Source organism: Falco naumanni, chromosome W (assembly GCF_017639655.2).
Source record: "Falco naumanni isolate bFalNau1 chromosome W, bFalNau1.pat, whole genome shotgun sequence".
NCBI lineage: Eukaryota > Metazoa > Chordata > Aves > Falconiformes > Falconidae > Falco > Falco naumanni.
Window position 1 is genome coordinate 19,830,435 of NC_054079.1, and position 25,261 is coordinate 19,855,695.

General features: G+C 41.4%; 1 protein-coding gene across 4 annotated transcripts in view; it reads left to right on the forward strand.

The window, feature by feature from the left end:
* Positions 1-25,261, forward strand: part of LOC121080599 (BDNF/NT-3 growth factors receptor-like) — a 205,785-nt gene that overhangs the window by 80,674 nt on the left and 99,850 nt on the right. For all 4 annotated transcript variants that reach the window (XM_040578733.1, XM_040578732.1, XM_040578734.1 and 1 more), the window contains 2 exons: positions 2,108-2,208; positions 4,529-4,628. In XM_040578733.1, the coding sequence (XP_040434667.1) occupies positions 2,108-2,208; positions 4,529-4,628 (201 nt within the window). The remainder of the gene's footprint in view (positions 1-2,107; positions 2,209-4,528; positions 4,629-25,261) is intronic.

A 25,261-nucleotide genomic window follows, 5' to 3' on the forward strand; every position in this document is an offset into this window, starting at 1 on the left:
TCACTAACTGTTTCCTCCTGGACTGTGGGGACTCCATTCTGTTCCTCCTCATATTGGATTGTATGACACATTTTCTAATTTGGTCATGAGAATGAGAGACTATGCCCCATAAAACTGAACTCCCAGAGGTATTCTCAAAATGACTCCCTGGTACTTATGACAGTGCCCTTGATTGGGTCCCAGCTGCTTTACACCTTGTTTAAAAAAAAGCTGCAAAATGCTCCCATGCTTTAGTTGTGATTTACCTCCGTTGGTGTAGGAATATATGACTGCATAAGTTACTAGACACCAGAGAATTTAGCCCTGAAGCAATTCAAGTCCCACATAGCATGAATCAAGAGGCATGATCCTGTCTGTATCAGAATGCTATCTGCCTAATCAGAATTCATAATAAAATGAACAAGAACTCATTTAATTCAGAATTGCCTGGGTTTGGCTGAATAACTGTTGTGCATATTTTCCTTGATTTGCTCATCCATTTCAAGAGGCTTTGAAAGCATGGCACTAATTCAAATGTAAATGGTTCACAGTTATACAGGAGGGAATGGCAATGCAACACTGATGTACTGAAGTGGCCTACTTTATCCCTTGCCCTTGTCAATAATACTGCATAAACCCAGACCTGAAATACACAATTAATTTCAAATTTAAATTAGCATGCTGGAGGTGCATTTGCAATAAATGCACTTATTGGCCTTGTTTATTTTATTCCATCTGCACACATTACAGTCATACAATTGAAACGTATATTTCCAGATGCAATTACAGAAAATAATAATTTTTTAAAATATTTTTATTTTTTTATTATTTCAGTGCATGTATCTCTAAGTTCATGCATGTACTATTTAAGAATTTTTATCTCATTCTAATAATTTTGATAGAAAATAATGAATTGCATATATTTGTGTTTCATTTTAAAATAATTATTTATAATTAAACCATATTCATTCTTTTGATGGAATTGTCCTGGATTCACCCCTGCAGACCTATGAGTAGCATTGTTTTGATAAATTAAAATTTTTCAGACCGTCTGATGTTGACGCAGAAGGTTTGGACACAACTTATATGACCAATGTGATCAAGTTAGTGCCACTTTATTAAGGGATACACAGCAATTTATACAGTAGCACAAAGCACACACATTGCTTCTAGATTGCTAATAGGCTAAAGCTGCTTGTCTATTCATTCTCCTGAACTCTATGATTGGTCACAGCGTGGTATACATGTTCCTCACCTATATTCTGTTTCAATATTTATTTTCATATTTTTCAGTTCAACTCCTTTATCTCTTTCCCACGTACAGTTCCTTAATAGTCCAACTTTCTTATCTCTCTGTCAGTACACAGTTTCTTTGTCTCTCTTGGCCTTGCATATGTCCTTCATAACAGCTGCAGCTTGTTACAGCTTTGGCCTGCTCGGCCTGCTCTTATAGTAAAGTTACTCGGTCTGGATTGCTCACAATATGTCCGTTATCTTCCAGCCACTCCACAATCTGAGGCACTTTTTTAAAGTTTACCTGTATGACAATTTATCATGTTAGAACATAACCTCTATGCACACAGCATCATTTTTCATTATTTTTTTAACCTAAGAACACTAGCTGTTTTGCATTTGGTACCAATAAAATAGCTAAAAGGTCATCTGCCAAATTCTTCACAGCTAAACAAAAAGTCCCCAAGCTAATTTCTAAGTCAGTCTTATATTTGGCAGAATACAAAGCTAGAGAAGTTAATTTTAGAGGGCGGTCTTCAATTTTTAATGGGAAGTCAGAAGCACATAAAAATAGCTTTATGGATGGAGTTCTTATTTAACTCTAGTTTTTCTAATAGAACTATATATTATGATGTAGATTCTCTTTTAAGCTGAATAGAGAAACAGCTTCTTTTTTCAAGTCTGTTGGTCACAACACGTTTGTTCAAAGTTATCTGTCACAAGGATACCCCCAAATGTATCAGGTACTATATAAATAATGTATAATTTTCAAATTGCTCAGAATTCTGATAAGTGTTACTGTCATTTGGGCATTACAAAACTGAAATAATAAAGACAACCCTTTTCCCTTCAAGGTTGCAAAATTATAAAAGCACCCTTTTTTTCCTTTCCTAAGAGTATGAAACCACGCCTAATGATCTTGGAGACACCACAAATAATAGTCATCGAATCACTTCTGCAGATGTTTCCAAAAAAGAGAATGAAGATACTATCACTGTAAGTATATACATTGTTTCCTGATCTGTAATCTTGGCAGATTTTTTTGACTATACAACTAACGAAACTGCAAAGATTGCAATGGAACCCTAAGCTACCAGAACACCAGAGCTGTTACTGTGTCATGATCAAAATCAAGAGGCAAATAATCAATGGACCCCCCTCTTCCCTCACCCCATTTTTTGAGAGTGGTTCACTTTTTATTCCAAGTAAAGTTGCTAATTTGTTTTGTGCTTTTCTAAACAACTAACTGTAATTTGTTAGCCCAAGACTTTGCTTCTAATTTTAGCCAAGGAGAACAACTCTTTTTTTTACAGAATACCAACATCTAAGGTAACTTAAAGACTTTTGCTTTAATTCCAGTTCCAAAATCAACTGCTCCTTACAAAGAGGACATGGTGTAACGAACTTTCAAATTCTAATTGTATGTTTTTAATGTGTGTTTTCATGTAGCTTTTTTATAAAATAATTTGTAGTAGATCTTAGTATAGGCAGCTGAATTTGTGGGTCTTCTCCTTTGCTGCCTCACCTATCATGATGTTGGAAATTGAATGTTAGATGAACGTTAAATGTCATGAATTGTTGGAAACTGGTAGCAGGCAGCAGGTCTGGTTAGTAGTGCTGCCTCCCTGGTGCAGGTGTTGATGACTCTGCAAGGCGGCAGGCAGTGGAGAGTGTGTGCATTTGTGGTAGACTGAGTTGGGAAAGAATGGAAAAGGAGGCTATAAAAGCTAGGTATTGTCTCAATACATATGAAAGTGATGAGGGAGGAATCTATTTTGTGCAGATGGAAGAAAGCCTACCCAGTGGCTCTCTCTAGTGCTAGTGGTTGGGGAGTGAAAAGTTATAAGAATAAGAGCAGTGAGAAGGGTTCCTAAAACTTTGATTTTGTTCTGTTTCCATCTGTTAAGTGCAGTGGGGGCATTAACTTTGACAGCCTCCAGTCCCTCAAATTGGCAGTGGTTGCTTCATTGAGATATACTTTGCTAAAAAATCAGGAAGATCCCAGATAGTCTTATTTCTGATAACAGAATCACAAAATAGCTGAGACTGGAAGGCACCTCTGGACATCCTCCTGCTCAAAGCAGAGTCAGCTACAGCAGGTTGTCCAGGGCTGTATCCAGTCAGGTTTTGAATATCTCCAGGGACGGAGACTCCACAACCTTTCTGGGCAACCTGTGCCAGTGTTCAACAACTCTCACAGTAAAAAAGTGTTTTCTTATATGTTTTCTTAAAACATGCCACTCTGCTGGAAGGGAAAGGGGTGATGTACATTCCCTCCCACCTGTCCTGAATGTGTGGAATGTTGAAAAAGTGGTTCTCAGAGGTGTCTAAATCTCTATTCTTGGCAGGATAGAGGAAACTTCAGCAAGTGACTTATTTATGTGCTCTTTGTTCTGAGTGCAAATCTTTCCTATTTGAAATTAATCTCTACCTAAATCATAGAATCATAGAATGGTTTGGGTTGGAAGGGACCTTTAAAGTTCATCTAGTCCAACACCCCTGCCATGGGCAGGGACATCTTTCACTAGACCAGGTTACTCAAAGTCCCATCCAGCCTAGCTTTGAACACTTCCAGGGATGGGGCATCCACAGCTTCTCTGGGCAACCTGTTCCAGTGTCTCACCACCCTCATCATAAAAAATGTCTTCCTTATGTCCAATCTAAATCTACCCTCTTTCAGTTTAAAACCATCACCCCTTGTCCTGTCACTACAGGCCTTGGTAAAAAGTCTTTCTCTGTCTTTCTTATAAGACCCCTTTAAGTAGTGAAAGGCTGCAATAAGATGACTCTGGAGTCTTCTCCAGGCTGAACCACCCCAACTCTCTCAGCCTTTCTTCATAGGAGAGGTGTTCCAGCCCTCTGACCATTTTTTTGGCACCTTCTCTGGACTCACTTTAGCAGGTCCATGTCTTTCTTGTACTGGGGGCACCAGAAGTGGCTGCAGTAGTCCAGATGGGGTCTCATGAGAGTGGAGTAGAGGGGGAGAATCACCTCCCTTGACTTGCTGGCCACACTGATTTTTATGCAATTCAGGACACAATTGGCTTTCTGGGCTGTGAGCGCACATTGCTGGCTCATGTCCAATTTTTTATCCACCAGTACCCCCAAGTCCTTCTCTGCAGGGCTGCTCTCATTGCATTCATCCCCCAGCCTGTATTGATACTGGGGGTTGCCCTGATCCAGGTGCAGGACCTTGCACTTGGCCTTGTTGAACTTCATGAGGTTGGGTTAATGGGTAAATTTGAATGTATGCTGAATATGTTTGAAGATGGTTAATGAGAAAAAATCAGATCTGTTTGTGTCCTTTTTTTTTTAGGTATATATTATGGTGGGAAGTGCAGCACTGGTGTGCACTGGCTTAGTAATAACGATCATTATTCTGAAGTTTGGAAGACACTCTAAGTTTGGGATGAAAGGTATGCAGGGTCATTTTTTATATCTCCTGTAATTGTTGTGGGTTGTACAAGCTTATACCGTAGGTATCTGTACCAAGAACAGTCAAGATAGATAACTAGATAAAGTGCCATCACATTTTGTGCTTCATTTATCCCTCAGATAATTAAGAGCAGAGACAGGTCTAGAGAGGAATATATCATTTTAGTTTGAATGTTCTACTTCTCTGATTTTTCTTATCACAGATCCCATTTCTTTATCTTCAACTGCACAGCCCCATGGGACACTTCCTGAAATAAAATATCACTTGAGTTACTGTAGGGAAGTAGAAGATAAGAAATTAATTTTTTTCTGATAAAAGTTTGATTACAAATATTTAGCAACAATCTATGCTTTATGGAAGAGATACTTCAGACAATACTATAAATGCTCCCTTGAGGTGATAGATTGCATTGGGTCTGGCTGGGATGGAGTTAACTTTCCCTATAGCAGCCCTCATAGTTCTGTGCTTTGTATTTGTAGCTAGAAAGGTGTTGATAACACACCAGTGTTTTGAATACTGCTGAGCAGTGCTGGCACAGCTTCAGGGCTCTCTCTCCAACCTTCCCCCCACCACCACCACCACTAGGCTGGGGGGGGGGGGGGGGGGAGGGGCAAGAGAATGGGTAGGGACACAACCAGGACAGCTGACTCAAACTGGCCAAAGGAATATTCCATACCATATGATGTCATGCTCAGCAATAAAAGCCAACAGAACGGAGGAGGAAAGATCAGCAGAGATGAAGTGTTATGAACTGACTGCAGCTCCCATTCCACACACCCCTGCACTGCTCAGGGGCTGGGGAGGGAGGGCATAGAAGATTCATGAGTGAAGTTGAACCTGGGAAGAAAGGGGGCTGGAGGGAAGTTGGTTTTAGTTTTGTTTTTATTTGTCGTTATCCTATTCTGTTATTAATTGGCAATAAATTGAATTAATCTTCCCCAAGTTGAGTTGATAGAATGGCTTGGTGGGCACCTGGCAGCCAGCCAATGTTAAACCACCACAGTTTGTTCTAGAGCTGGAGGAATTCAAGGTAGGGACAGTAACTGGGAGAGACAAGGGGCAAAACATGGACTGGACATTGCCAGAGAGCGGAATAATCATGGGAAATTTTTGTTGTTGTAATTGTGGTGAAGGGACAAGGACTGAAGTGTGTGTAAATTGTCCACTTCTGTCAGTGTTGCAATGATGTTCTGATTTTGGTGTGAGAAATTCTTTTCATTGATATAAGTGAAGTTTGTGAAGACTGTGTGATAATGTATATTTTAATGATAATTTTTAAATATGTGTTTCACAGAAGCCGTCCCTGCAGCCTCCTCTGCTACCAAAACTTTGCCCTTTAAACCCAATACATAGATTCAATGACAAGAGGGGAATGTGCATTTGCAGTGCATCCTGTCACACTGGTGATTTCTCATTTTCTTGAGCCTGTGCATGTGTCTTGGGAAATGGCAGCTGGAAAGAGTGGCAAGTGCTCAAGTCCCTATGGAAGGGGAACTGTCAGCTGTTTATTTATTTATTTATTTTACTACTGAATGGAGGTACAAATAACATAGAGGTACTTGTAACAACTCCAGTATGGTATCATTGTATTCATCTCATCAGTCTGCATCTAGAGATGTTGGTGCAATAGTATTTAAGAAAAACAACAGCCTCCCCCCAAAACCCAGAGGAACACACACACACTTGTTATCTTGTTGAGAGGCCCAGAAGGTGCTTTTCTGTGTACTAAAGGAGATGAGCTTTTGATCTTAAGATGTGTAGTTAAGGATCTGTGGAGAAAGTGGTAAGTTATTTTTGATAGGTTCCTATTAACCTTATGTCCTTCCCCTTATTTGTGCTTATGATATAGTACCACAGAAGTTTTTTCCCCAAAGTTGTATATTTTGATGATTCTGACTTGTTCTTTGTCGCGACGGAGGGAAGACACTGACACCCAATATGAGTGATCAGCAAACTTTGTTTATTGTGTCTTACAGTCATCTTTTATGCCTTGTTATAATTAGCTCATACATATTACAAAAGTTAAGCTCATTATTGGTTAGTTGCCTAAATACCAAGCCCGCCCCTTGTTTCTCTTCTGTAGTTATCTGTTCCCTCCTGCAACATTATTTACCGACCGCAATTTTCCTGTTATTGTGTAACAAGAACAGCCAAGGACAGTGTATTTTTGCTTTACTTCAGATAAGCTGAGTGCGATGTGCATTTTTGTCCAGCCAGCTGGACTATGTCTATGTGACCTTTTTCAGCTAGCCAGTTATCCACAGTTCTTGACAGTGATCTTTTCAGAGATATCAACTGTATATTTGGTATTTGTATATTCTGTGTAGAAGAGAGTTCCTAGAACAGAGGAGATATGAAGAGTAGAAATGTAGGTAGTAGATAGTACAGATTAGCTCACTAGGATGGTAACCTCCTTTTCTCTCACCTCCTTCTGATATGATGCAGTCTCTGGTCTTTGAGGTAGCATTAAAAGAGGACAGACATTGTGAAATGTCCTGAAAAACAACATGGAGCTTGTGGAACAGAGCTGGAGAGTTTTGGCCAAAGACTAGAAAAAACTGTCTAGAACTGGATAGCAGCTCAGTGGAAATTTTCTTTGTGGCTGAAGCTTTCTGAATTCCATTTAAAGACCTGAAGGAAATGAAGCTAAATGACAGCAATGATAGGATCTGTTTGCTTTAAAGCTGAATGCTTTTTAGTTTTTTCAAAATTTGTGTTACAGATTTCAAGACAGCATTGCAGAAGAACTTGGAAGTAAACTCTATCCTGAGGGAGAATGAACAAAACTGTATTTTGCATGGTAACATAATATGTTACTTTCTGGGTAGCTCCTTACATGGTGGTTGTTTTTCAGTATCTTCAATTAGAACTTCTTTCACAAAAATAACAGTTTTGCATTATTAGTAAGTTTGATTTCAGTAGTTTTCTGTTGTGAAATTGGCCATCTAGATCATATTTGAATAAGGATGCATTTTGGGGGGAGTAACTAGCTGAAATTATGAAAAGGTAGCAACTGCATCTATGGAGTTTATTTTTTCCTGTTAATTTGACCAGTGATGGTTAGCAAAAGCAGTAAAATTACTTTACTGTTCAGGTACACTCCCTCAAAAACTTATCACTGGCATGATATGTATGGTAATGGTGAAATGTCACTGTGAGCTACAAATAACCCCTGAATGTTTCATGAGAAAGGAATGATGTTCAGTTGTCCCTGAAATGAACCTCAAACTTCTCCTAAGTTTACAGTCGTGCATCATTAATATGCTTGCAGTATGGGTCTATCTATAATCTATCCACCATCCAAAGCCCCAGAAAAACTTTTACAATTTTTCATCACCAGTATTATTGAACTTATTTTAAAGCAATATTTAAAGACCTGAGATTAGAACACCATATTGATATGTAATACTCAGACTGATAATAAAAGAATGCCTGCTCTGAATATCTGGCAACATAAGCATATAACGAGAAATAATGAATGAAGATAAACAATCCAGGATATTTGAGCATGAGGAAAATAAGGCAAAGGTGAAAACAAATTTTTAGTCTGTATTGGTCAGTATAATACATTTTAAAAGTGTATCTTGGAAATTCTGCATAAAAAAATTAAGCCAGCTACCTGTGAACTCGATGAGTGGTTTTGCATTGATTTCAGTGAGAGCAAAATTAGTCTCAACTTTGCATACAGACATCATTTTATAGTTGGTGTAGCTTAGCATATGATTTTAGTAGGGAAGTGGGAGGGAATAAAATATCTAAAATGCTATGGAAAACATTTATAAAACAAGGTAAATCAAATATTCCCCAAAGCGTGAATGAATATTTTTGAATACATGAGAAGGAACTTCTGGAGTTGCATAGGGTAGAGATGAACAAAAGGCTGTGCTTCATTTTTCTATTATCTTGTGAGAACACATTATGGTCACATCAAACACCCTGTCGTTAAACATCTCCCCACCCTTCCTCAAACAATAGTTTAGAAAAAACCAAAGTAGTCGATAACCGGAGCAGTAAAACTGGCACCCAATGGTATTTTTCATGTTACTGTGCACTAAGAGGGGAAATTTTGCCTTCCATGCTTAAAGAGCTTGAGCATTGTTGGACTTCAGAACTGAAAGTAACTAGTCTCCTCAGAAAGAGATGTGGAGCATGTAGTTGTGGTCTGAACTATGCTGTATCAGAGCTGACCATACTTGGAAGCACTTTCACTGCAGCTGAACAGCTGTCACTGCAGCTGAACAGCTGCAGAGACTGCCACAGAGCCTACATACCCCCATTGTCTTCTTTCCATGACTGTGCCTGAGCAGAAGAGTCCATTTTACACAATAGGGAGAGCCTGGTGCTCTGGGGGCTTCCTGTACATTTGCATCAATCTCTTATTGAGATGTGTTGAAGAGTTGTGTAAAAATAACTTATCCTCTCTTTTGGCTTCTCTATTCATTTTGTATATCTTAGATGAGGGGACAGCTTGGGATATGTTAATTTCACACTGTTACCTTTGGAAATAACAGTAGTATAGCGCTTTTGCAGATAAAAAAAGACAAGCAAATCAGTTCACCAGTTCACCACCAGCAACAAAACTAAAACATTTTTTTTGTGATATCCTGGATTCTGGTTGAAGCTGGATTGTACCATACATGGCAATTCTTGTCCAGTTTTTGCAAAAGCACCCATTACTAGGCTTCTATCAAGAGCTTCCTTTAATGCACCTGAAAATGCCTTTGTTTTCATAGTATATACATTCTCATAGCATTACACTCCTTGGACCTGGATGTTTGGAAAAGAACATAAAAAAATAGAACTTTTTTTGCAAGTTCTATGGTACTTCTTTTTTCTGAATGAACAAGAAATGCTGTAAAGCCACTGTTGTTGCAGCAGTGCTGTTGGTGCTTAGGAAGAAATCAGGAAGTACAAAAGTTCACAGGAATTAAGAATAAATGAAGATCAACGGTAGCCAAGCTGTTTGAATGTCTTATAACAAGAACAATTCTGTGGCATATGAAGGCACGGACTCAGGTTGTGGTGCAACCAGAGACACTTTATTGTACAGAGAAGGTCATATTTATATCTCTGAGCCCAGATACAAATTCCAGCTGTATGTACCACCAGGCTCAGGGCAGAAACCACTCATGCAGTTACATAGCTATATATCACTACAAGCGTGCAGACACCTTTTGTCTACTAGATAACCATGTTTCTTTCTTACTTTCCTTCACAATACCCAGCTGTTCTCTCATCTCCTGCCAGATCAGACCTTCTCCATCCTCGTCTCATACATCTCTCTTCAGACATTCTCTATCCTTCTGTCTCACATCTCCCCTTTTTTGCTTGTTAATTACAAGACAAAGGTTGTGTGTAGCTGGGTGACCATGGCCTGATTTATGTTATGATCAACTAAACACTGAATACAAGAAAGGAGGCATGGGAGACATACAGAAGGCAATTATAATAAATCCTGCAATACTTTTGATCCATGGCCTGAAGTTTCCCAGCCGTGAGAAGAGACCAAAGGCATCCCACGCCTGGCTCTGCTGCAGATCTTTGTTTAAGGCTTTTAAGTTTTGTATGCTTTTGTGAATTGATTCAGAGTGGTCACTCAGATTCATGCAACAAATCCCATCAAAGTCTTCATGCCCATGTCTGCAGGAGCAAAATCATTGACTCAACAACATATCAATATGATCCTAGTTGAAGCCACTTTACTTAAGTTTCTGCAAGCTTATATACCATTTTCATATTCATACACGCGTCACATCTTAATTCTATTGGTTACATACACTGTTCACACGCTGCTATACAGATACTAATTGGTTAAAAGCATACAAGCGGTTAGTCCCATCATTAAAATTGTTATTCCTGCGGTCATCAGTTCCCAACTCAGCTCCTCTTTTTCTGCCTGCTTAACTGCCAGAGATCCTGTTTTCTTAGTTCTCAGTGTCTTTCTCACACAACCTTGGGCCTTGCTGAGCAGGCAAAGCTTTTAATCATATCAAGCTGCTAAAGCAAGAGCGACTTTTGATAGGCCACATGTCCCTTTTCTTCCAAATACATTGCCACACATGTCCCTGTGCTAACAATAAGAAATCAATAGCAACTGTTCTGTAGCAACACATGATGGACAGAATTGACAACTGCTAATAAGCCAGAAAGAGCAGTGTTTGGAGCATTACTTTCTTTAGCAAGGCAGCAGCCTAACTTATTAAGCGAGTTAAGAGCATGTACTATTTCTACAGAAAAGATTAGAGAAGCAAAAATGCGTTGCGCTGCATTCCAGAACTCAACCTGAGAGTTACAGTCTGCTATGAGGTCTGTGCCATAAATATTTGACACATAGTGGAGTTGTCATTGCGAAAGGGCTGCAATGCCCATTTGCAATCTTCATTGGCATTGTCATATGCAAGTTGTTTCAAAAGCAACCCTCGAGCTTCCTCATGCTCGACTTGTCATTGCAAAATATTTTGAAGCCAAACAATAAAGGTAGCATATGACTCTCTAGGATCCTGCAAGATTGTGGCAAACGACTCACTAGAGGCATGCTCAGACTCCGGTATCTTCTGGACTGTCTTAATAGCTATCTCCTTCATTTGCAAATAGTCCTCCCTGGGATACCTTGCCTGAGTCACGGAAGCAGCATAATTATTTTCCCCAGCCAACTGCTCATAGCTAACAGCAATTCCCCAATTAAGGTTTTCAATCAAGGCCATTACACATAGCTCACAAAAATCAGATAACCACATCATATACTGCGTCGGTGTTAGTACCATACGAAGCAATGACTTCCAATCATGTGGTGCGAGTGTATAAGGCTCTGCCATCACTTCAAGAAGGGACATAAAGAATGTTTCAGGCTCTGTGACCCTTCTACCCCACTGTGGGGTGCTGTTTATGGTGCATGAAGGCATGGACTCAGCTTGTGGTGCAACTAGAGATTCTTTATTGTACAGAGAAGGTCATATTTATATCTCTGAGCCTGGATACAAATTCCAGCTGTATGTAACACCAGGCTTGGGGCAGAAGCCATTCATGCAGTTACATAGCTATAGATCACTACAAGCATACAGACACCTTTTTGCTACTAGATAACCATGTTTGTCTTTCTTACTTTCCTTCACAATACCCAGCTGTTCTCTCATCTCCTGCCAGATCAGACCTTCTCCATCCTCTTCTCAAACATCTCTCTTCAGACTTTCTCTATCCTTCTTTCTGCATGCACTTCAGATTTTGCTTCAATTCTGGTAAAAAACCTCAAAGATTATTGTTTTATCTGAATGAATGGCCCTCTTTTCATACGTACTGATGTACATTTATAATCTCCTTACAACCTGGGTGCGGCGAATGAAGAGACGGGACGCAGCTTGATGCAAGCAAATGTCAATTTATTGTACAGAAGCACGAGGTTTTATAGACTTTCAGAAGCTGCGCGTTTTAAACAGATTGGTTCTTGAAGCTAAGCCTTGCATACTAGGCAATCCCTGATTGGTGGTTAACTGCCATCAATTAACTGCAAGGTGTTATCTTTCCTTGGCGCCATCCGTCTCCCACCCCCCTGTGCTCTGCAAACATGCCTCATCATGTTAATTGTTGTCTAGACAAGCTCGAGCAAATTCCCCTCAGCTAACTGATTGCCGCGCATGGTCCCAGTTTGCAGACTGCTCCTGCATCTCCCCCTTCCTGTTGCACAAAAAGAACCTTTGGAACCGAACAAGTAAAAACAAGGTATAAGTAATAGAACAAATAAAAAAACAACTAAGACGTATTATCAATGTCAAAATAACCTACTGTCTCTATTCCATACAATTTTACAATTTCCCCTTTTTGTTTTTGAACAGCTAGTACCAGGTTTGCCATGTTCTGCAGGGCCCTTGCAAACATGACAGCAACCAAGGTAATAGCAAACAAACAATACTGCCAATTGATTGAATGAATGCCAAAAAAGGCTGAAATTTTCTCAGATTTTGATAACATGTTGTTGCCATGGGGCGCCTAAAATCCACGCAGCACATACCATCAAAATCCTCACAGCCATGTCCTTGAACCAACAACAAAAAGCAGTGGCAATTTTGACTCACATTCTTAACTGCCTACCAAACAACGTGATTTAACTCTTTAATGCTTTCCCTGCTGTTACTCCGGATAAGAGAAGAACGGCTGCGACACGTTCCCATCACAGCCTCCCACTACATTAACATCTACAGAAAGACAATTATCGACATTCAAAGTGTAAACAACATCATCTTCTTTTGGATTAACATTATACATAGGTGGAAGGGCACACCAAACAAGAGCTGGTTCAGTCAAAAAGTTCAAAACATAGCATGCCTTCTCTGAACATACCTCTGGGGTCATTCCCTTCATTCCCTCTTTTTTTATGCAAAGAGAAACACTTTTACCGTAACAAAGAAGCCCCTATTTACATCTCTGAGCCCGGACGCAAACCGCAGCTGTATGCTCCACCAGGCTCAGGGCAGGAATCATTCATGCAGTTACATAGCTATATATCTCTACAAGCGTGCAGACACCCATTAAACACTAGATAACCATGTTTATCTTTCCTATTCTCCTTCACAATACCTAGCTGTTCTCTCATCTCGTTAGGTCAAATATTCTCCAGTTTCCTCTCCTGTATATCTCTTCAGACATTCTCTATCCTCCCCTTTTTTGCTTAATTGCGAGGAGGCAAAGGGTGTGTGTAGCTGGGTGACCATGACCTGCTTTATGTTACAATCAACTAAACACTGGATACAGAAAAAAAAGCATGGGAGACCTAAGGCAAACGTCACTAAGGTGGTTAAAGATAATCATAATAAATCCTGTAATACTTTTGAGTCATGGCCCAAAGTTTCCCAGCCGTGAGAAGAGACCAAAGGCATCCCGCCCCTGGCTCTGTTGCAGATCTTTGTTTTAAGGCTTTTGAGTTTTGTATACTTTTGTAAATTAATTCACAGTGGTCACTCAGATTCACGTAACACATCCTATCAAAGTCTTCACACTTGTGTCCCTGTGCTAATAATAAAAATCAATAGCAACTCGGTTCTGTAGCAACATATGATGGACAGAATCAACATCTGTTAATAAGCCAGAAAAAAAAAGAACAGTATTTGTAGTATTACTTTGTTTAGCAAGCTAGTAGCCTAATTTACTAAGCAAGTTAAGAGCGTGTACTATTCTTACAGAAGAGATTAGAGAAGCAAAAATCTGTTATGCTGCATTCCAGAACTCAGCCTGAGAATTACAGTCTGCTGTGAGTTCTGCGTTACAATCATTTGACACATGTTGGGGTTGCGATTGTGAAAGTTGCCCATTTACAATTTTCATTGGCATTATCACAGCTAGTTGTTTTAAAAGCATCCCTTGAGCTTCCTGATGTTCGACTTGTTGCAAAATATTCTGAAGCCAATCAATCAAGTTAGTATTAAAGTTAGTGACTCTCTAGGACCCTGCAAGACTGTGGCAAGACTCCCGCATCCGGACTGCCTTAATAGCCATCTCCTTCATTTGCAAACAGTTGTCCCTGGGATACCTTGCCTGAGTCACAGAATCGGCACAACTAATTTTCTCCAGCCAACTGCTCATAGTTAACAGCAATTCCCCGATTAAGGTTTTCAATCAAGGCCACTACACATAGCTCACAAAAATCAGATAACCACATCATATACTGCGTCGGTGTTAGTACCATACAAAGCAATGACTTCCAATCATGCAGTGTGAGCGTATAAGGCTCTGCCATCACTTCAAGAAGGGACATAGCAAATGTATTATGAATCCTCCCTTCCCGCACTGCTTTTCTTAACCCTTTAACAGCCTCGTATTGCACAGGCTGCCACTCTGGAGGTTGATTTGTCTGACAAAATACTGAACATGCCATAGCGACTCCCAAAACCCATCACTTAAGTGTTTCCCACTTGCATTCCTGCCACCAATCCCTCAGACCCCCTTTCACCCTCCCCAAAAATACAATCAATGCATCAGGAGAGACAAGGGGGTGGGGGAAAGGTCTACCTCCTTTTCCAGATCTATAGGACCTGGATCAAAAGGTTTATCAGTGTCAATAAAATCATTGTCCGAGTTGCCCTGTTCCCGTGCTTGGTCCTGTGTTGTGAGGGTCGCTGCAATCAGTGACAGAAGCTTTGGGGGCAGAGGAGGTGTGGACGGAATCGCCATCACTGACGGTGTCTTGAGAAGAGTCGCGCTGTCGGTGGAATTTACAGCTTCCTCTGGTTTAGCACCGTTAGTAGAATTAGTCCACACTTGGCAAAGAGTAGTCAGAATTTGCCACCAAGATGCTAAATGCATTCCCGACACGGAGTTCCCCTCCGCGGCAGCATCATACAATTGGCTGCTGTATGTGCACACTTTCATTCTTTCAAAGTCTCTAAAGTTTCTTGGCTGCTCACCTGTCTCGATGAATACAGGTGTTATCCTCGGGGTTTAGGTTGTCCGCCTGGTCCAGACAGCAAGTTCAGCCAAGCCGTCTCCTCCGGAACGCAGCCCTCTTCCACGAGCTGTCTTTTTTCCGTCCTTATTTTTCCAAGGCTTCGGAACACCACCATAGGGGTCACCATTTGAGGAAACTGAGGCACGGACTCCCTGATCTGACTAGAAGACCCTTCATGAGTCCATATACGTCTCTTTCTGGGGACGAAGCCTGGTTCCCCATTACGGATTTCCCACAGCTCACCTCTCAGCTCCGGAGGGATTTCTGCCGGCTCCTGCTTCCTTTCAGCAGATCATTCAAAGTTCTGTGGGATTCGCTGCATGTCGCTCAGACAGGCGATTCGAGAGCCCTTCACGTCAGATCCTTAAACGCATCACGTCGGGGTCACCAATTTGCGGCGAATGAAGAGACGGGACGCAGCTTGATGCAAGCAAATGTCAATTTATTGTACAGAAGCACGAGGTTTTATAGACTTTCAGAAGCTGCGCGTTTTAAACAGATTGGTTCTTGAAGCTAAGCCTTGCATACTAGGCAATCCCTGATTGGTGGTTAACTGCCATCAATTAACTGCAAGGTGTTATCTTTCCTTGGCGCCATCCGTCTCCCACCCCCCTGTGCTCTGCAAACATGCCTCATCATGTTAATTGTTGTCTAGACAAGCTCGAGCAAATTCCCCTCAGCTAACTGATTGCCGCGCATGGTCCCAGTTTGCAGACTGCTCCTGCACCTGGGGATCAGCTTGGTCCTCCTCCCATTAGTTCTTTTCCTTCTTGCCCACTCTGAACATTAGCTGTATAATAATACAGAGTTTCCATGTTTCTGAGTGCCAGCTTGTCAGCTAGGCAGGTGATGTAACTACTCATGGTGTCTGAAGCTTGTGCATTGCAGCTCCTTTTGCACTGACATTTCCCTACATGTTTTGGGCAAACATTAATACAGGCTATTCTGCTGTCATTAGAAGTATTCATGCAACCTGTCATGGGTACAATATACCCCAGGGATCCTTTGAGTGCAGGCAGAGAGCAGGTTGTGAGCCATGTGAACAGCACAGGGTCTATTCCCTGCCCACTCAGGATCTGTGAGTTTGAGTGGTACAGCTATTAAGCGCAAAGACATCACCTCTGACTCATTAAGTCTTTGGGCTGCAAAGCTCAGAGAGGTATTCTGGATAAATGTCACTGTGGTTTCTCTGTACTTACATGATTCCTCAGTCACATGCTTTTGGCCACTGTCGTTTGGTTGAACTGACATGGCTGTTCTTGTGTTCTTAGATATGCCTGCTGCACATAGGAAAGTTGGTAAAGGAGAGAAACTTTCCTTCTCTTTGTTTCTTAAGCCTCCTGTTGGTCCTGCAAGGAAGAGTATAAAATAAGTACACCTGGCTTTATTTTAGCAAAGCAGTAGTTTGGAATTTCTTGTACTTGATTTAGGGTAAAATCCTCCCCTAATTCACCAGATAATCTAGCATGACTGCAGGGGAACTGCAGGAAACATTTTTCCTTTTGCTTCTTGGAAAAGCATCCTATACCTTTGTCTCACACATGGTATATGCTACAGGACATGTAGCCTGCACAAGAGGAGCATGTTCACAAATCTACAGAGGAACTGAGGAGTATTTATACTTTCAACGTGTTGGACCATAGTGTCCTGAGGCCATTGAAAGACGTGCAATAGTTTGAATTCCTGATTTTCCTTTGGTGTGTTAGGACATTTCCTGAGCTCAGGTCAGAGTGTGTGATTCTGTACGATCAACAAGGACTAGAAGCATGTGTCCAGTTGCACAGATAAGGCCCAAAGATGCCAGATTTGAATTGTGGGCAGTGATTGTTCCTGAGAGAAGGATGAGTCTGCCCCATTCTGCTTTCCCATCCCTTTCCTCTGTGGCAGCAATCCAGCATGCTGGTGTTGCCCATGGCAGCTCTGGGCTGACAGTCTTACCTTCATGGTGCCAAAAAGAAGAGGAATTCTTACCGTGTATTTACAGTCTTTTATGCAATTAGGTGGATCCCATCTGTGTACTTTGAAAAATGTTTATGCCATGTTATACATTCATTATTAATCACAATGAAATCACATAGCATTTAAGAGCTTAGACACCACAATAATGACAACTTTTGCAAACATTGATTTACTCCCAGAAGCCAGGACACCACTTTTGCTAATTACAAGCTATGCTTCCACAAACAGATGCTCTTGATTGCATAAAGCAAAGCATTGGTCTCACTGGCTGCTACGTGTACAAAAATGATATCTGTATGAATAATGGCATATACTAGTTGTCCTTGGACCAGTGATCTCTTTGCCACTGAGCTCCCGTATTTTGAGCTGACAAAATTTATGCCTGTCTTTTATTACTTGTCATGTAACTACAAGGCATAGAGCATCTGATAGTTTCCCAATGTCTCTTCCAACTGCTTCTAATTCCTAAGTTTACTTAAATTTTAATTAGGTACTTTCAAGTTAGATACCCCATGTTTTTCCAACTCATTCAATTGCATTTGATTACTGATAACCTTTCATCTCTGTTACAATTCTGAAGGTGCATCCAGGGTAGTGAGCAGTGTTATAGAAATACTTCATTCTAAATATTTGCATTCACTTTGAAAACTTGATCACTGGTTTATTTTGCTTCGGGGGGGGGGGGGGGGGGGGGAAGGAAAACATCAATTACAGTGGAGACTTCAGAATTCAGTGTTTATTACTTTTACATGTCACAGAATCATAGAATGGGTTAGGTTGGTTGACCTTTAAAGGTCATCTAGTCCAACCCCCCTGCAATGAGCAGGGACATCTTCAAATACATCAGGTTGCTCAGAGCCCCCTCCAACATGACCTTGAACGTTTCCAGGGACAGGGCATCTACCAGCTCTCTGGGCAACTTGTTCCACTATTTCACCACCCTCACTGTAAAAAATTTCTTCCTTATATCTAGTCTGAATCCACTCTCTTTTAGTTTAAAACCATTGTCCCTTGGCCTGTTGCTACAGGCCCTATTACAAAAGGCTGTCCCCATCTTTCTTATAAGCCCCCTTTAAGTACTGAAAGGCTGCAATAACGTCTCCCTGGAGCTTCTCTTCTCCAGGCTAAATAACCCCACAATGGCTTCATCTTGGTCAGGCAGCCTGTAACAGACACCCACTATAATGTCACCTTTATCTGTCCTCTCTTTAATCCTAACCCATAAACTCTCAATTGTCTCCTCATCCATTCCCATGCACTCCAACTGCTCTCTCACATAAAAGTCAACTCCCCTTCGTCGTCTTCCCAGCCTGTCCTTCCTAGAGAGCTGTATTCCTCCAACGCAATGCTACAGTCATGGGATCCATCCCACCACATTTTCTTGATCTTAGCAAGATTGTAGTCATGCAACTGCACACAGATCTCTAACTCATCATGTTTATTCCCCATACTGTGTGCATTACTGTACAGGCACTTTAAAGAGGCACTCAAGCATGTTGAGTTCCTGGAAAGGGTTTGGGGGTTTTCTCCATAATGGTGCCTTGTAGGTACTTCCCTGATCACATGCAAATGCAAGAAGTTGCCCTGCTTAAGCTCTGTTGTTGATTTTGCATCCCCTTTCAGTCACATCACTCCAGGCCCTTTACCCATCAACCCTGTCTGTCAGTCCCCCACAGAACTGATGGTAACTCTCTCTCTCCCCTGCTATTTCTAGTTTAAATCCCTTCTTACCAGGTCAGCTGTCCTACTGGCAAAGATACCTTTGCTCTGCTTATTGAGGTAGATCCCATCTATTCCAAGCAGACACTGGATCTGTAAACAGGGTCCCATGGTCACAGAAACCAAAGCACTGTGACTGAAAACAACTCCACAGCTAATTATTGACTTGCCATGTTAGTGCCCTCTTCCTCATACCCTTCCTTTTACAGGCAGGATTGAGGAGAATACTACCTGAGTGGGCCCTAGTCATCTGAAGCTTCTTTAATGCAGTGAATTACCAACTGTTAATCAAAGAGGGTCCCCTGTGGAGAGTCGGCCAAGTCACAACAATCACACCAATATGGCTACATGCCGTGCTCCCTGTATTAAACAAAAAGGTCATATTTATAACTTAACCCAACTGCTCACGCAGCTCTACACACAGGTGATTGGATAAAAGTCTCTGGGCCACGTGGGGGTCCGTGTCGCTGATCGGTGAGCATGCTGCAGGCGCCTGATCAGAGTGTGCAGATGAGAGTGTGTTGATTTCACAGTTCCCAGGACTTGCTCTGCACCTGGCTTCTTGTTTGTGCATAGCTTGTTTTCTTTCTCCCACTGCTTGTTCCCAGGACAATTTAAAGTTGCTCTGCAGCTTCAACTAACAGGCCTGGGTTGTCCAACCCAGACAATGGTAACATATGTCCTCGGTCCTTTAAAAATTCCTCTACAGTTAATGAATCAGTGTTTCATTCTATATATGATCCCAAACAAAAGCAAAAACCCCAGAGAAAAACTATAAAACCTAAGTAAAATAATGTTCCATGCAATATGACTAAAGATTGATCCTTGACTTCATTGAATAGGAACTATCTGAACATTAAATTTGACTTTTCAGGCCAAGGATCTATACCAAGAAGAATTTGGCCAGTGACTAAAGAATATATATTCACTACTGATTATAAAGAATAATACTATGAATTGTTTAAGAAATATTTTTACACTGTAGTGGCTTTCTATTTCTCTAAAACACATGCACAGGATGTGTCTAGTAGAATCCAGTCCAAAAAATATAGTGATGACCATCCTTGTGGTATATAGATTAACTGAAAAATGTGAACTGGGAACAGTCTAGAAGTACCAGAATGTTTTCTCTTCTGCAGAGTAGGATGAAAATTAAAGCAATTGGTAAAGAAATATAAATATAAAAAAGAATAGAAGTGACAATTGCAAACCAAACCCTTGACATTGCAGTAATGGTAATGCATTCTGTTCCAGTTCATGCTGAAGTAAAAGGAGTTGGTCTGGTAGATCAAAATGTCTTTCATTGTGTACTGGTTTTCGCTGGAATACAGTTCATTTTCTTTGTAGTAGCTCATATAGTGATATATTTTCAATTTGTGATGAAAACAGTGTTAATAATACTCCCATATTTTAGCTATTGTTGAGCAGTGCTTACACAGCATCAGAGCTTTTTCTGTTTCTCACACTGCCCTGACAGCAAGTAGGCTGGAGATGCACAAGAAGCTGTGAGGGAATGAAGCCAGGACAGCTGACTCCAACTGACCAAAGGGATATTCCATAGCATATGATGTCTTGCTCAGCAATAAAAGCTGGGAGGAAAGAAGGAGGAAGGGGGGATGTTCAGTTATGGTGTTTGTCTTCCCAGGTAACCATTACACATGATGGAGCCCCTGCTTTCCTGGAAACGGCTAAGCACCTGCCTGCCCATGGGAAGTTGTTGTGAATGAATTCCTTATTTTGCTTTGCTTGTGCACACAGCTTTTGCTTTACCTATTAAACTGTCTTTATCTCAACCCACGAGTTTTCTCACTTTTACCCTTCCAATTCTCTTCCTCATCCCACTGGGGAACATTTAGCAAGTGGTTGTGTGGCAATGATCTGCCTATTGGGGTTAACCCACAATGCATTGTAAGACTGCAGTAATGAAGGTGAGATGATAAAGTTATTCAGACTCCTAGCTATAAAGAGCAAAGGCTTTATTGTTTTCATATACACTTGGTGAATTTACAGAATTATTTCTTCTTAGAACAGATGTCATCTTAAAATACCACACTTATTTTCATTTTTACTTCCAGCATATATACACACATACATACATACATACTTTTTGGTCAATAAAACATATGCAGTGAAAATTACAAATAATGAATTGTAGGTTCCCTTATGAATCTGGGAAATTATTTTTGTGTGAATGTCAAGGATTTGAACAGGGCTTGAAAAAGATGGTATTCTATTGAAATTTTTATTAATTGAGATGGACTAAATAATATTATGAGAAGGTAACTTATCTTGTTTTGCTCATTAGAAATATGTTGTTTAGCAGGACTTGGTAAGTATCCATTTGTTATAAGCAAGCCCAACTGTATATCTGGGGAAAAGTTCTGAATATCTTGTCTGTACTAGTGTCTTTAGAGTAGTGGTTTGGGGTTTTTTTCTTTTTATGTTTGCTTACATGTTTTCAATCATCATCATCTTTTCTATTTCTGATAGGACTAAAATCACAAGAGCTCTCAAGTACCTATTGATTAATGTATTTTTCAGAGAGAATGTCAAAAATTGCTCTCTGTTTTATCAATATTGATTTATGACATCAAGCCTAAATAATTAGAAGTGGCCAAATGCTAGGCTTTTCTGTACTACATTAACAGAATTAGTAAAATTATTTTGAAAAATATTTAATCAGTTGCAATGCTAGTATACATTTCACATAACTGAGTCACTCCTTCCATTCCATTGTGCTTTAAGTAATTCAAAATATTTCAGTTCTATATTATCTGTTAAGTACTCTCCCTGGAGAGTAGGCATAATGTGTGGCTTGCAAATACATTATCATTTCACTTGCTTTTGGGGAAAAGCACGGCAGCATTTGAGGTTACAAGTATACTAATAAAGCAATTGGGGCTAGGGTACATTCTCTGGCCCTGAGGGAAAGGTATAGATCATGCCCATACATTTAAAAATCTCTTCTCTCTCTTCTCTCAAATAAGGTGGCCTCATCCATACTGTGCATTGCAAATAATTCCTGAGCCATGCTCTCCTTTGAACCATACTGGGACATTGTCTGGGAAAGTGCTATTTATCTTAGGCCAAAATGGATAATAATAGAGATGAAATAAATGAAATGACAAAATAGAGATGAAATAAATGTGGATAAAAAAAAAAAGAAGATGACATGCCCTTGCTTAAGACTGTGTTCTGGCCTTTTTTTATTCACTGACATAGATGTGCCCTGAGCCTCCTTTTCTTAGAAGTTTTTAGCTTAGTGGTAGGGCCCTAAAACAACTTGTCTGGCACAACCCATTTACTCTAGAGAACTTTTGGCTTGTTAATGGCTATTTGGGTCTTGTTGCATGTCTGTTCCACACCTGAATCCACATGATTACCCTTTGGTAGAGAGGAGTTATTCAAGCTCTAGTTTGTACCACCCTTGCTCCAAGTAAGTCTAATTATTTTCTAGGAGGAAGTTGGGGAAAGGGGAGGAGATGGGAACCCCATCTCATGAAAGGAGGGCAGATCTAAGCCCCATTTCTGATTCTTTCTGCAGTGGCAGCAGCACATGTAGCCAGAGCACTACCTTGACCAATGCCTGCAGCATTGTGGCTGAAGCACTGACAGGTTCCAGGGATTCTGGACCTTCAGGATCTTTTCCTCCCCAGTTGTTGCAGGCTGGGAGCTGTTTGGTCCCTAGAGCCCAAAGGTAGGCAGTCATTTTAGTTGCCTGACTGAAAGCATATCTATTTAGCTGTTTCTTGAAAAGACAGAGGGTTTTGTAATGACTGTGAAGGATGAAGATACTGTATCTTTTAAGCAATGCTTTCATCACTTCAAGGCTACAAGACCACTTTCTGTGGAAACAGAGAAATTCAGGAGGCACAGCTCTGCAATGCTCCAGGAATAACTGAACAATAGCTCCACCCCTTTCCTGGTTCTGTCCCTACAAATTTATGTGATGGAAATACCTTTGAGAGTGAGTTTCTACAGTTGGAGCTTAGCTAATATATATGGAAATAGGGAAAGGTTATTTCTAATGCTCTTCACACAACTCAGAAAGTTATGTTCATGGTGCATCAGTGCAGAGAAATAGTATCTGGATAGGACATATAGCATACAGTGTGCCAGAACATGTGGATGAGAAACCGAGCAGCTCCAGTTGCAGGAACAGAGTTCTCAAAGAAGAAAATAGTCTTATTCACTTACTTGTAATAGTGCCCTCTGGTAATTATGGCAATAAGAAACAACATGGTATCCATTATAGACTCATGTCTCCAATTGATTTCCTATTATTTAAATTTATAATGACATTGTATTATTTAGTAAAACTCTTTACTTTCTCCCATAAGGAAGTAACTGAGCCATCAGATGGGGCTTTTCGGTTGTAATTTAGATGTAATTAGCCTGTTAGATATAGTATGTGTTTAGTTTTGTCAAAAAGGTGCTGTATGAGGTAGCATTTATAAATATAAACAGTGGAAGCTTCCCTTTTTCCCAAAACATGCTTGCAATACCATTCTCCTTCTCCATTCCATTCTTTACCCTTTGAAGGTTTCTCCTTTGAATAAAGAACTATTTTGTGCCCATGTGTCTATGAAACTGAGAACACAATGAAGCAAACTAAGGCTATACTGGAATAAGCACACATTCTTTTTACTTTGGCTACAAGCAGCTGTGCTTCAGGAGTCTCAGACTCCAGGTCTCCTGCACTTCAGGAGATCCCCAGCCAGACAGGAGCCCATTACACAATGGGGCCACCCATCCACACCGAGATTTTAAGGAACCCACAGGAGACAAGGCACACGGTGTAGGGAGCTAACAGAAACACATCTGCTGGATAACATTTCCCCAGGGGACCTCTGCTTCTTGGAAGAGGTATCTCTCCTCTGCCAAGTGGCAAGATGGCACCAAGTGTGGCTCCCAGCACAGAGCTGAGCCAGCACAGCTCCAGGCAGCAGGTAGGGATGGTCCTGGGACAGGGTGCGAGACAGGGCTGGTCCCGGGACAGGGTCGTTGAGGGACAGGGCTGGTCCCACTCTGCAGACAGAGTCAATACTGAGCTGTGCAATATCTTTCCTTAAAAATATTATCCATCATCTTCTGTGTTTTGGAAGAATCACTGGGGCATTCACAGAATCACCGAATGGTCAGGGTTAGAAGGGACCTCTGGAGATCATCTAGTCCAACCCCCTGCTAAAGCAGGTTCACCTAGAGCAGGTTGCACAGAGCTGCGTCCAGGCAGGTTTTGAATGTCTCCAGGAGACTCCGCAACCTCTCTGGGCGGCCTGTTCCAGTGCTCTGTCACCCTCAAAGCAAAGAAGTTCTTCCTCATACTCAGAAGGAACTTCTTGTGTTTCAGTTTGTGCCTGTTGCCCCTTGTCCTGTCGCTGGGCACTACTGAAAAGAGCCTGGCCCCATCCTCTTGACACTCGCCTGTGGCATATGATGCATGAACTCCGAGAGTGGATCGAAGACACGAAGACACTTGAAGACACCTTGAAGACGCTTTATTAAAATCAAGCAAGCCCCTTATACCTTTACAGTGGGCTGATGTATCAGCCTGTAACTATGCTCAGTAATTTTCCACTCCTAGCTCTTTTTTCTATTGCAGACACAGCAACTTAGCAACTCCCTTTATCTACAAGGCCACAAGCTCTGCAGACTACTCCATATCTTAAAGTTTCTCTTCTTGCTCCCATGGCTTCCTTCCAACAAGCATAACTGTGTCTCTCTCTCAAGGTCAGTTTTTGCTCACTGATGCTGTCAAGCTAGCTTGAGAAATACCCACACTCGCCCTCAGGATATTTGTATAAATTGATAAGATCTCCTCTCAGTCTTCTCCAAGCTAAACAGGCCAAGCTTCCTCAGGCTTTCCTCATAAGGGAGATGCTCCAGTCCCCTAATCATCTTTGTAGCCCTCTGCTGGACCCTCTCCAGGAGTTTCCTGTCTCTCGAACTGGGGAACCCAGCACTGGACACAGCACTGCAGGTGCGGCCTCACCAGGGCAGAGCAGAGGGGGAGGATCACCTCCCTTGACCTGCTGGCCACGCTCCTCCTAATACACCCCAGGATCCCATTGGCCTTCTTGGCCACAAGGGCACACTGCTGGCTCATGGGCAACTTGCTGTCCACCAGCATTCCCAGGTCCTTCTCCACAGAGCTGCCTTCCAGCAGGTCAACCCCCAGCCTGTACTGGTGTGTGGGGCTGTTCTTCCCTAGGTGCAGGACCTTACACTTGCCTCTGTTGAACTTCATTAGGTTCCTCTCTGCCCAGCTCTCTAGCCTGTCCAGGTCTCACTGAATGGCAGCACAGCCTTCCAGTGAATCAGCCACTCCGCCCAGTTCTGTATCATCAGCAAACTTGCTGAGGGTACACTCTGTCCCTTCATCCATGAATAAGTTGAGCAGGACTGGACCCAGTACTGACCCCTGGGGAACACCACTAGCCACAGGCCTCCAGCTAGGCTCTGCGCTGCTGATCACAACCCTCTGAGCTCTGCCATTCAGC